General features: G+C 41.0%; 1 protein-coding gene across 5 annotated transcripts in view; it reads right to left on the bottom strand.

The window, feature by feature from the left end:
* The window catches only part of KANSL1L (KAT8 regulatory NSL complex subunit 1 like), a 91216-nt gene that overhangs the window by 32889 nt on the left and 44537 nt on the right, over window positions 1–13790 (bottom strand). For all 5 annotated transcript variants that reach the window (XM_067548736.1, XM_067548737.1, XM_067548733.1 and 2 more), the window contains one exon: window positions 8695–8899. In XM_067548736.1, the coding sequence (XP_067404837.1) occupies window positions 8695–8899 (205 nt within the window). The remainder of the gene's footprint in view (window positions 1–8694; window positions 8900–13790) is intronic.

The following is a 13790-nucleotide window of genomic DNA, read 5'->3' as shown; positions in this document are numbered from 1 at the left end:
TCATTTCTCTCTCGCTCATCTCCCTTCTCCCCCCCCCACCACCACTCCCTACAAGCAAAATGGGGTGGAAACCTCAAAATGCATTCATTAGTCTAAGTAACTGCATGTTCATACTGTATTAACTCTTACCTTCCTCCCACCCCTCCCTGCATTGCTGTCAGTTCCTGTTTTTGTCTTAATTTAGATTGAACAACAGTTTGTATTAACGTAATGCAAAGAAGCCCCAATCAGGATCAGAACATATTAAAACACTCCCTGACCTAAAGAATTTAAAACCTAAAATAAAACCAGAAGAGAGATTCTGGCTTTACTTATTGTAATAACCATATAACAGAACTGCCAACCTTCAACTTTCAAAAATCATGAGCTGGGCCCTAAAAAGAGATTTAATTTTTTTTTTTTAAATTATTGTTTTTTTAATTTGCCTTCTGTTTTCTGAGACTTGAGGGTACACACTCACTTCATGTTTTTGGAAGTTTTTTTTGAAACCAAGAAGGCTAGAAACTTTAAAAAAAAACCCTGGGATTCTTATGTAATCACAAGACTCCAGTTGCTGGCTCTTTAGAGGGAAAAAACTTACCGCAAGAGTTGACAACACTACTATGATGTAATTTTTACTTCACATGGCTATTCCCATTACGTGTGGGAAATACTGATGCTCTGACCTACATCTATTTGAATGCACACCTTTTCAACAGTAATTCACCTTTAGTACATTATTTATAAATTTGAGTTGGTCCAGACAGCCAAGTTTGTCAAGTTTAACCAGTAGATGGAGACACAGAACACAGAAATTTTAAGACAAGGAGAAACATAGTACTTCTCACACTGACAATGAAAAGCCTAGGGCAGCTTCAAAAAGAAAGAACCTAGTTTGGGAATATTCAGATTCTCCACAGCCTTTTACCTTGTATAATCATTTATAACTGTGTAAAGGGAGTGTGACATGGTTATAAAACACCACCAATTCAGATGTAAGAAACTACTTAAGGTGCAAAACAGCGGATAAGAGCTCTGTGTAAGCTCGAAAGCTTCTCTCTTTCACCAACAGAAGCTGGTCCAAGAAAAGATATTACCTCACCCACCTTGTCTTTCTAATTAGGACCAGAGGCATTTAATAGTGTGGAGAGATTAAACACAAAGACCAAGAAAGCAAGAACTGTGGGTTTACCTGGGATGTTACACGAAAAACTACCAAAATCAAATGTAGAGGCAAGAACAAATTCTCTTTCTGCATTATTATTAGCCATATACACTACAGCAGACAGCACAGATACATTTCTAACAAATACACTAGAACATATATCATGTAAAAACAACAATAAAATGGTGAACAACTGAAAAGGGTACTAGAAGGATGAAAGCTTTTTATTATTTGGCCAAGTTGAGACTAGAACTTAAGCCTTGTGCTTTTTTGCCCACAAAGTAAACACTTCTTGAGAGAAGTCTAGTTTTATTAAGTTGCAGTCCTCTCAACCCATTGCTTCGAAGCACTTTCAAGTAAGGGAACTGCATGCTATCAGTCACAAAAAACGGGTTGTGCCTGCAAGAAGCAACCACTGCATGGCTTAAGACAAGATGCAACAACAGGTGGGTGACATAAGCAGCAGGAGAGGAAAGGAGAACAATGGTTAGTGGTAAGATTGTGTGGCTGAATGGGTTAGCTAGCACTCTATTTGATATCAACTAAGTTTAAAGCTTTTTGGTGTTTAATTAAAATTTCTACCTCTGCCTACTTCAGATCTAAAAAAAACAAAAAATAGAAAAAACAAAAAACCTTCTGCTAGTTTCCAGGAGTTATTTTTAATTTTGCCTTTGCATATTTTCAATTATATTTAAAATTAAACCACTTCCTATTACCAGATTGTCTTTTTAAATTATATTTATCGCTTTAAAAACTTAAAATAATACCAAGCAATACAAACAGCTCCCTGGTTGCAACCTCTCTCTTATCCACCACCAATTTCTCCACATTTCCATAACTCCATTCTCCCCATAATTCTTAAACATTTATGTAGCTCTCAATATCACTGTGAGCAAAGTAAGTTATCATCTCCATTTAGTGGATGCCAAAATATATACGGAGAAAGTTTACAACTTGCTAATTGTCAAAGCAAATGAGTGGCAGAGCCACAGCTGGAATTCAGGAGTTCCTGGTCTTCCAGTCTAACACACCATACACTTTCTGTGTCTGTGATGTACAGAAACATACTAGCCTGGATTCTACAGTTCCGTAATTGTTCAAAATCATCTTGAGAAACAGCATGCATGTATTACAATCAGACCTTCCATTTTGAAAGATGGTTTGGTAACAATGACTTACATATTGATTCTTGAGGTCAAGAAATGGCCTAAATGTCTAGTAAGATCTTTTGAAAAACGAAATAAAAATAGAAGAAGAACAGAATAGAATTTATCCAAAGATCGACACTGAAGCAAAATAGGATTTAACAGTTGCTCAGAAAACTGATATTTATTAGGTTTTGGAATTAGTGAAGAGTCTTCAAGAGAAAGTCCCTTTAGGAATCAGAGGAAAAACTGACTGCAGAGCAAGAAAAGACCAATTTCTCACCTACAGGTCAGTGGTAGTACTCAGTCATGCTGAACAGGAAAAGCCTGGCCCAAAGGGACGAACAAGCTTCGGAGGATATTAGGAATCAGCAAATGGTTGTAAAAGAGTCAGATGAGCCTGTCCTATTAGATTTATTTGTTATCCCATCTCTCCCAACCTCCAATAGGCTGCTTGTTTGTCTCACCCATTTGTTATTTCTTGTCTTTCAAATTGTACAGATTTTTGTGGCAGGATTGTCATTTACTATGCTTGTACAGTGCCTACCTATCACAAAGGGATCCTACCAAGTTGTGTCATTGAGGTGCTACCACAATATAAATGTTACGTAATGATAAATGAGATCAGAGCCAAGCAGAGGAGTATACAAAAGGAGCTCTTTTCTGCAAAAGAAGAAAATAGCAAAACAAAGGACGGTGTAGAGAGACTCACTTGGAATTAGCACTGAGAGATTCCAGGACATAAATATCTGAGAACGATCACAAGTATTTCTATAGCACTGTAAATCTACATGGCACTGCAAAGAACACCACACACACAGTCCTTCTCCCAAAGGCCTTACAATCTGTCAGTAGGACAAGAAATCAAGAATAAGGCACTATACATTTTAGCAATATAGAGATTAACTAAAAATAGCTTCCCAAAAGATGATGGTGGGCAAGAGGCAGCATTTGGCAACTGGGAAGCTGAAAGTTATTCCAAGCATGTGGGGGCAATATGAAAGGGTGTAAAAAATTGCCTATAACCACAGAATAAAGCAACCCTGGTCAAACTATTATACCAGAGTTACTTGATCCGTTCAATATAGGAAGTCAGATTCAGAGGATGCTTCTTAACACCAGTCCCAATATTAACAACTTTGCTTCACAGCAACAGTCCTGTCCCATTGTCTTTAATGTTAATTGGATTCGGATGCTGGCAACAGACGTGCCACTTAGCAACATTTTGGAAGAAAGACCTGAGCTTCAGGCAGGTATGCACAGCTGCAGCCATGAAGGAAGTGCTGCCTTCCCTGCCTGCAGCCAATGCTCAGCACATCCCAGTGCTTCTTTATCTACAGCCCTGCACCGGGCCTGGGACCTGCTGCCCACACAGGAGGCTGAGGCACTCTCATCCCTGCCCTACCAAGGAGCTTCTGCTGACGTCCCACTGCTGTGGCTGAGGTTGGATGGGGAGGCTACAGGCAGAGCAGCAATGGGGAGGGGTTTGAAGCCAGGGTTTATCACAGGGTATGAGGTACTTTGGGCCCACGGAGCCGCACAGTACTTCTCCCTGCATTCTTCAGGCTATGCCTGCCTTGACACCAGGGACCTGGGTTCAGCATGTCCCAGCACTTCCTTCCCTGGGCTGCAGAGACCCCAGGAAGGTTTGCATGGGGATGTGCTGAGCACCAGTCAGAGGAAGGTGTGTGGAGCTGCAGCCAGTGAATGCACATCCCAGCACTTTCTTCCCTTTGCTTATTGGCAGCTCTCGGATAATAGCCACTTTTTTCCTGGGAACGGAGATGGTTGCTAATAAGCGGAATCTACTGTAATTAGTTATCGCATCTCAAATCTAGCTAGAAGGATCTTCAGACAATGTAGTCATCTTTAAATTATCTCAGTCAAATTACTCCATTGTATTACTTCATCCACCACCATTCTGGGACAATGGCATCCTGGAAAATGTTATTAAAATGAGCTAGTAAGAAGTTGGAAGGAGACCAAGGGAGGAATAGTTTCTTTACTTCTCAGAAAGAAGATAGTCCAGTGGTTAGGATGCTAGTTTGGGACTCAAGAGACCCAGGTTCAGTTCCCTGCACCTTCACAGATTTCTTTTGTGATATCTGGTAAGTCACTTAATCTCTCTGTACCTCAGTCCTCCATCTGTAAAATGAGGGAGACCGTACTTCCCTATTTCACAGGAATGTTGTCAGGCTGAATACATTAGAGATCGTGAGGTGCTCAGATACTATGGTAATAGGGGCCATATAAGTACCTAAAATAAAAAGAATATGGTCATTCCTTGATAGAGAAACCAGTGTCACATTACTAAATTGAATTAAGAATTCAGTATGAAACTTCATATATCCCTTTAAGATTAAATCCATCTCTCTCTGTGCAAGATCATGCAAATTTGCTGAGCTATATTGGTAAACTGATAACTGCATTGTCTGGCAAAATAACTGCCAATCTCAGGGGCCAGTGCCCATTTTGAAGCCTTATCCTTAGAAGTTCTGCCTAATCGAACAATCAGCCTGGGCTGATACTCAGCATTCTTCTACTTCATGCTGAACAATCCAATCAACGGCTGGGTAATCAACCGTGGCAACTATAAGACTAAAAGAATGTGACAGCAAGGCTGCTAGGCCACTGAAAGAATAAGATTTCTTGAGGGAAGCAATACACTGATGACAGCTCTTAATTCGAGGACTTGATATCTATTTAATTTAGGTTGTCAGAACATATTTAAAATGCCCAGTCTGATTTTGTCACTTACTTCCTTGGCAGGATTTATTTTCCTTTGTTTCCAATAGAGACATTACATGCCTAGCTTTTTCTTTCTTTCTCCTTAATTTTTAACATTTTAAATTAATTTGATGCTTATGAAAGGCCCTAGAATGACAGCACAGGAGCACCACATCTTTTTCCACCCCCCTCCAGAGAGCAGATATAGCACACAGCAGCAGCAGTACAAACTTCTCCCTTCTGCCCCTTCAATTTGCCTCCGAGTGAGAGGGAGCTGCTCTAGAGGCAAAAGTTCAGTACACTCTTCTAGGCACATGTAGGTCCTTTACTAAGACCTGGTCTACACTTACTGGCAAATTTGGCAGCAGTTGATGGGAGATATGCAAGCTACTTCACATCAACTTCCTAAAGTCCACTCTGCGCGCCCTCTCCAGTACACTGCGCTGATGGGAAACATGTTCCTGTCGACACAGCATTACTGTTTTTCCGGGGGTGGATTTATTAAATCGATTTCCAGATCAACTGAGCAGGTCTTCACTTCCCTAAGATATACCCTAGACACACCCTAAGATTTCCAGTTAGCACAACTGTGATAATGGTGATGTGAACACCCATCCCCTGGAACCTGGACTAAAGCTATCAGACATTTGACATAAGCCTTCACATAGCTTTCTGATTGTAGGGACTTTCAGTTACTACTTAACTGGTCTGAATTTGAATTGGCAATCTAGAGACACAAGTCTCCGTTATCCTATTATCAACTCCTTGGGCTACAGAAGTGCCAAAGCAGAGATACCACCATACAAGCAAAAGTTTCAGAAATGAACAAATAACTTTTCCATCTATAAAGCCCACTGCTAAAAACGTATCTAAAAACTGGACTTTGAAAAGGCTACTAGGAACTGAATCCAGAGATTCAGAAATGGTCCGATTTAGGCCCATGTTACGGTTCCTTTGTGCTGCAGAAGTGACATAAAAGGAACCTTAAAGCCATTCTCAATGAGTAGATAAGGATTCCTCCAAGCTGAGGGAAACCTTCAGCAGGTGTGAAGCTAGCTCCTGGCCTCTCCCTATAGATGTATAAGTATAGGTGGAGGGACCATCAAAGCACAGTGCATTCCAGCAATCCTCACCTATATAATAGTCCATAGGGAGCTATCACATGCAAACTATAGTGGCCAATCTAGGCTTGTCCAGACTAAGACTTAAGGTGTTAGCCAATGCTCTAAATAACATATTTGAAAACCGAGTAGACAAGGTATGCTGTCTTTAACACATAGTGAACTGGTTGAGCGAAAGCCAGGGGATGGCAGGGAGTCTTTTACTAAACTGTCTTAGCATGTAGCACATGTTGAAGTGTACACTAGAGCTGTAGAAGACAGTAGCTAACTCCTAACACCACACCTTTAAATCCTCATATGTCTAACTTGCAGCCAGTACCATCTCTGTCCCCAGACAGTCCCACAATCAAAGAAAGAGAAAAGGGGAGTAGAGCCACATTTGCCTTCCACCTCTTAGTGGCCCCATGCTCTGGTCCTGCACAGCTAAAAGGTCACTGCCTTTCTGTTCACACATACCTACTTGTATTAATGTTTCTATTGGCTCCCCGCCCAAACTGCCTTTGGTCAGCACTGTAGTAACTTTGGGTCATATTTTCAAAGGTATTTAGATACCTAAAGACACAGGTGGCACTTCTGAAAATCCCACTACGCACCTATCTGGGGATCATTAGGCTTAAAACTCTAGATCTGTGCAGAGAAAGGTCATTCAGTTTCATGGAGGATTTTGTTATTTCAAAATTTAGTTTTGTTCCTATTTGGAAAAGCAGTACACCTGACTGGCTGTGCCACAGCCGCAGATCCTGGAAACCCTGGCAGCTCCGGCTGAGCCAGGAGCCTCCAAGCTTGGAGGCCAGCACTCTCAGCACCCAGTGGGCTGAACGGGAGACAGCAGCCTGGAAGCAACTCTGCAGCAGCCCGCCAAGCAAGCCACAGAGAAGTTGGGAACTTAAAAGCCCCACTCAATGGCAGTGTGCCAGGTGAACCACAGAGAAGCTGAGAGGCATGGAAGCTTAAAAGCAAGGGCCCCCAGAGCTTCCAGGCTCTTGGTTGCCCGGCAGTTCGCCACGCGGGCTGCTAAACTGCTGGAAGCCCAGGTTGCCAAGAAGTTGAATGAGTGAGATGGTAGGAAACCAGAAAGGTTTCAGAGAGAAAACTGCCTATTTTTCATCAGACCTTTGTCAAAATCAAGCCACCTTCACGAAACATTTTGATTTCAATGAATCAGCATTCTCCTATGGAACAACACTCTGCCAGATAATTTCTGACCAGCTCTACTAAATACCTTTGTAAACCTGGCCCTTTTTGGTGCAGAGAGGTGGAGATCTTTTCATTAATCTAAGAAGAATATACTGTATAACAACTTGAAATCTTGCTTCTTAATGGCAATGACTTAACCATTGTATCTATAGATATCTGATCATATTCAGATTAAAAAAGTCTTGCTTATCTATTCATGTGGTGAAATCGTGGCTCACTGATATCAGTGGGAGTGTTTCCATTGACTTCAATGAGGTCAAGATTTCACCCACGCGTTTATTATGCTTTCCCTTAAGGGGTTATCAGTACTGCCATTATAATTTTCATATATCCATTGTCTCTCTTATTTTCAGAGGCTTTCAGAAAATTTAATTTGCAGGATTAAAGATGACATACTATTGGAAACAATTAAAAACCAAAACAAATTTCACGTTAGTATAACCATATGTACACACAAAAAAGTAGTTCACTAGTGCCCTTCTCTTCTATAACTCCAATGCAACTTTAGACTGGAAATGCTAACAGGCTGTATATTATTATGGTGCAAAAGCACCATTACAAGACAGTGTCTAAAAGGTACAGAAAGGTCGTGCAAAGCATCAAAGCCCCCTAGGAATAATGCTGCTCTAATGATGACCTTACAACTAATTGGAAGATAGAAGACAATTCAGCTCTTCAGGAGCAAAGGGCAAACTCACTCAGTATTCATAACGTTTGGAATCACAGTGTATTCCTGTTATACTGAACATGACTACAAACAGCATTTGTTTTACTCAAGTAGCAGTCTAAAATAGATTTTTCCACATTAAGCATTTAATTCAATTCAGTTTCTTTGTAATGGACAAAATCTTAATTAATAACAGTCAGTTGTAAGGCACTACTGATGCTATGAAGGAGCAAGCAGAACTGGTTGGGAATGGCAAAAACGGAAACAAGATTAAGATATAGCAGTTTAATTTCCCACACAATAATGAACTACCAGCTGTGTAAACTTTCTTTAGTTAAACAAATACTCTAAAAGCAAACAGCTAGCAGATTTATGTTGTAGCTTGTTTCCTCAACAGTAAGGTCTCCTTAAAGAAATCATTAAATCATCCCACCCCTGACTGTAAAATGAACTGTAAAACAAATGCATGATTTGAGAAGGCAGGGTTCTAATCAATTTTTACTTTCAACTCCTTAACTGTGAACTCCTGCTGACACAGCTAAACTCCTGTCATATGTACTGTACACTCGCTGATTGTACTTGAACAATCAAAACAGCAGCACATAATATACTATTATACCAGACTGACACATGCAGACACTGCCAACTGGAATCTTGGATTTTGTCTTCTAAACAGAGAGGAGACAGCTTTACCTGTTGATTCCAACAACATGCATTGCTCATTCTGTACAGTTTCCTCTTCTGGAAACTATGAAGTGGCCTTGTTCGGGCAGATGTGCTCATGATAGTTACAGATGGAGATCTTAGCCTTGTCCTGTCTTTTCTTCTTTTTTTGATGTGCTGATGATCAAGCAACCGGCTACTAGAAGATGACATTTCCTCTCTGTTGTCTGAAGCTCTGAAATGCCATGAAAACAGTGAAATCAGTCAAAAAGGTCAAGAATGCTCAATATACAAAGACAACCTCTTAAAAGTAGTAGATTTACACACTAAAGCATGTTAGCCCCATAATTGTAGAGGCACTCACAAGTAACACGTGTGTTTTAGCATACTATTCCAAGATATCACAACTGGTGGCATAAGAAGTTTATCCTTGGTTTGTTAATATAATGAACTTCCTTTTGTTACACTCTGAGGAATTCTGTATTTATCCTGTTCACATTTTCTTTTCTAGTCCCAAAACCTATGCTAAAACGGAGTTTAAGATTAAGAGTACATAACAGTTCCTGGAATTATAATGCTTGCTTTTGGAATAACTACAGCAACTCAGTAATGCCTTAATTTTACCTTAATACTAAGAACTCTATAGCTCAATTCATGACATTTCCCTATTTATCCACATTCCACTGAAGTCAATGGAATTACATCAGTGTGAGTGATGGAAGAATCAAGTCCATTACCTTGTTGTCTCAATGTAGCATGGCTACTTAAACTAAATTTCAATTATTTGGCAAATGTAACTAAATAGAAAAAAAAACTACTATAAATCAAGGCTCATTCAGAATAGAAGATATCAGCCTAATGGGACAAAGTGGGATACATTTTATCAAAATCAAACTCTATTTTGCATTGTGTTCAACACGTCTCAACTTGCCGAAGACAAGCCTAAGGAATTGCATTCTAGACAACAGCCCCGCCCAGGAAAAGCATTTGACATCTTGCTAAAGGACTCTCTCTTAGAAGCCATCAAGACAGCAATCTGGAGCCACTGGATTTGATTGTGTCTCAATTAATGCCTCCCACCCCCAGACGAACAATGTTTTTTCTACACAGGGGCCCACACCTGAGTAGGGGAGGGAGGCTGGAGTCTTCCATTAGAGCACATGGTAAGGAGACTAAAATTCTATTCTATTCGGAGGAGGATTTACAGGGGCGGGGAGGAGAGAGAGAAAGAAAGAAAAAGAAAGAAAAAGGCACGCGCACACACCCCGGAGGGGAAGGACTCCACCCAGTCTAAACACAGACCCTGGACTCCCAGATGGGGTGAGATCAGACCAGGACAGGACAGGGCACATCTCCAGGCTTCTTATTGTTTTCAAAGATCTGGTACTTATTCTGGATAAGAAATTCCATTGCTAAACCTATATTCCTTGTTGACAGGTAGCGCCTGAATGAGTTAAAATAGAAGCCCAGAGAGCCATCAGCCGAAGAACAGCATGTGTAAGTGAGTGGGGGGGCTCAAACACTAGTTTCAGGGTCTAGGGAAGCTGGACTGCAGAGTCCCATCCACCAAGAAAAGTCCCAGGCATAAAGTCTGAGCCTGGGAATGTGCCTTACAGACAGAGTCAGCTAGAGTTACTAGACTCTGTCCAGAGCCAGTTGGTTTTGAAGCACATGGGACCAGTGATTAAATCCCTCGCAACAGGATAACGTCCATTCAGAAGGGTACTGGGCTAGGTTGTAACATTTATCCTCTGTCACGCATGGATTTCTCCAAGGGTAAACATCATCTCCCTAGCCTGAACCACATGCACACTGCTTAAAAACCAACATTCATTAGCATCCAGTATTTTAAAAAGGAACAAAAACTATAACGTGAGAAAGTAATAAAAAGCAAAAAATAGTACAAGCACCATATACATAGTAGCAGACATGACTGAAAGCAGCTATATTGCAAAATTAAAGCTAGTTTGCCTCAATAGGCCAATTTCAATGCAGAATCCAAAATACCCTCCACGTGGGTGGGATTGAATCAATGAGCGCGCACTGTATTTTTATAGTATCCTGTTTTATTATGTTGCTGTAGCAACATCTGCCTGCAAAATTAAAGGCTCACTACTAAAAGCACTCAACTGTGCATTATTTTTACATCAGAAGACCACAAACAACAAAACATTGAATTGCCTGAGAAATGTCAGCAGATGAGATATTCAGGGCCTGATTTCATAATAAGTAATCTTTTTTCACCAACTCTTGTTATTTTTTTAATCTTGTTTGATAAAATCCACAAATCACAGATTGCTTATACAACTGTTAAGTAATAACAGGCAATGAAACAATAGAAATGAGCTCATTACAACACCAGCTATCAATCTTTTCTAACAACTAGCTCTAAGCAAAACAGAGCTCTACAAAACAGGACTGTGCCTACAAGACATTTCATTTATTATAAAACAATTGTATTATAAAAATGTATACTGTATTACATACAGTGCCTTGAAAGGTATGAAGGGTTTTTTTTGGCATGAAGCACAATGACTACTTTACTTATCAGTGATGGAGTTAAGCAGGCGACACCAAGTGCTAATAAAACCTTTATACCACCCAATACTATCATATATTTTGTACAGTATGTGTCACATATTAACAAAAAATTAGGAAGTTATTTTAAAAATTGGTTTATCTTTTTTTAAATGACCGTTTCCTTCCACCTGCAAAGTCACATTATTTTCACTACAAGCCCAAATGTACACACTTATGAGAACAAGAACTTCTTTTAAAGCCTGTACAAATTTATTTAAAATAGCTTTTCTATACATAAAATTGTCACTACTTTATACAGTCTGATCTCTCATGACATAACTAATGTCCAATTTCCTGGACAAAGGTGACCTATTTCTGGGATCCTGCTTATCCCCTGTAGCATCTCTATCTCCTAAACTATTATATCCCCTACTACAATACACACACACACACACTCTCTCTCTCTCTCTCTCTCTCCAATGATCACTTCCATACCTCACCAACCCTTGAAGCCTCCTTGCCCTGTGGACCTTTGCCCCCTCTCCATGTTGCCCAGGTCACCTGCTCTTCCTCTTCCATTCCTCCCCTTAACATTTCCTCTTGATGTTCCCTGACTCTTGTTCCCCATGTCATTTAAAAAAGGGTGACATTTGCCACTATCGATAATTATCAGAGTTTAAAAGTTGAGCTATGTAGAAGAGAATGTGGACAGTTAAGCTGGGCATTAATAGGAGGGGCTACAGAGTTAGACTACACAGCTGAGGAGCTGGGATGGGTGGCAGAGGCCCCTGCCATTTAGTCCTCCTGCTTAGCTTGGTTGCCTGATACCAGAGCCTAAACCAGCAGCCTCGTTCTATGGATCCTTTCCCCTTCCTCCAAGTCCCAAACTCCATTCCACAGTGAAGGTCTTACACATTGTACTTAATTTTTAACTGTTTTTCTCCTCTTATTTTATTAATGCTACCATTAATAACCAACAGAACGAACTATGAAACTGAGTAAGGAGAAGGAGAAGTGGTCCAAGAAAGTGGGAAGATAGGCTTAGACTTGGCACTGGGGAATGGGGCAGCACAGTCAATAACTCACTAAGAAGCCCAGCTCCCCAGTCCCTGTGAATTCTGCCTCCTTAGCCTCGCTGCTCTGTCCGGCTCTTCAATTGCCTGACTAATGTCCTTGCCAGCTCCTCCCACTACCTGCTATTAGACTCCCCATATCCATGGAGGTACACACTGTGGCTGTGCTTTCTGACAAATTCTTGGTACCAGAGGGTAAAGTTCTCAGCGCCAGCAGTACTGTTCGGGGCTCCAGTACAAAGTCTGTTGCACTGACAAGTTATCTAGATGGATTCCCCAACCCAGATTTGAAGCATTCATTCCTATAAATGGAAATTCAGATGGCTGTCAAAATGAAACAGACTGGTGACTGACGAGCTAGGCAGCAACTTTGCAGAAAAGGACCTGGGGGTAACAGTGGATAAGAAGCTGGATATGAGTCAGCAGTGTGCCCTGGTTGCCAAGAAGGCTAATAGCATATTGGGCTGCATTACTAGGAGCATTGCCAGCGGATCGCGGGAAGTGATTATTCCCCTCTATTTGGCATTGGTGAGGCCGCATTTGGAGTGTTGTGTCCAGTTTTGGGTCCCCCACTACAAAAAGGATGTGAAGAAGTTGGAGAGAGTCCAGCGGAGGGCAACAAAAATGATTAGGGGCTGGAGCACAAGACTTATTAGGAGAGGCTGAAGGAACTAGGCTTGTTTATTCTGCAAAGAAGAAGAATGAGGGGGGATTTGATAGCAGCCTTCGACTACCTGAAAGGGGATTCCAGTGAGGATGGAGTTAGGCTGTTCTTAGTGGTGGCAGATGACAGAACAAGGAGCAACGGTCGGTCTCAAGTTGCAGTGGGGGAGGTCTAGGTTGGACATTAGGAAAAAGTTTTTCACTAGGAGGATGGTGAAGCACTGGAATGGGTTACCTAGGGAGGTGGTGGAATCTCCATCTTTAGAGGTTTTTAAACTGCGGCTTGACAAAACCCTCGCTGGGATTATTTAGCTGAGGTTAGTCCTGCTTTGAGCAGGGGGTTGGACTAGATGACCTCCTGAGGTCCCTTCCAACTCTATGATTGTATGATTCCATGAAAGGATATTAGAAGTCAACCACCACCAGGTGTGGAACTCTTGAATTTGTTATGGCACTGTCAACAGTACTTGTAGATTGCCCTTTCTTGTTCTGAAACTGATGCTTAGCCACAATGGCAGAGCCCACATTCTCAGTAAGAGAAACAGACTCATGTATGTGCAGACCATAAGCTCAGAATACTCAAAAGGTTATTTACATGCCATGTGGCTCCACCTTTATTGAAGCTATGTATTTTTTTAATGCGTCTTTCCACGTAAGAAAGCAGCCAACACTTTAGAGTTAAAAACTGCTCTTATGCAAGTTAGGCTCTATGTCTGAGTGAAGGCAAAGTTTTATGCAGAAAGAATTGGGGAATTCTCCCATAAGGAGAGGCAATTTTTGATTTAGTCCTAAGTGGCACACAGGATCTGTTCCAAGAAGTTAACACAGTTGAACTGCTTGGCAATACTGACTATAACGTAATTAAATTTA

The sequence above is a fragment of the Emydura macquarii genome, unplaced genomic scaffold (assembly GCF_026122565.2).
Source record: "Emydura macquarii macquarii isolate MOO-44397 ecotype Brisbane River unplaced genomic scaffold, CSIRO-AGI_Emac_v2 contig_1253, whole genome shotgun sequence".
Taxonomy (NCBI): Eukaryota; Metazoa; Chordata; order Testudines; family Chelidae; genus Emydura; species Emydura macquarii.
Note: the sequence above shows the minus strand (reverse complement) of the source record. Positions and strands in the feature narration are given on the sequence as shown.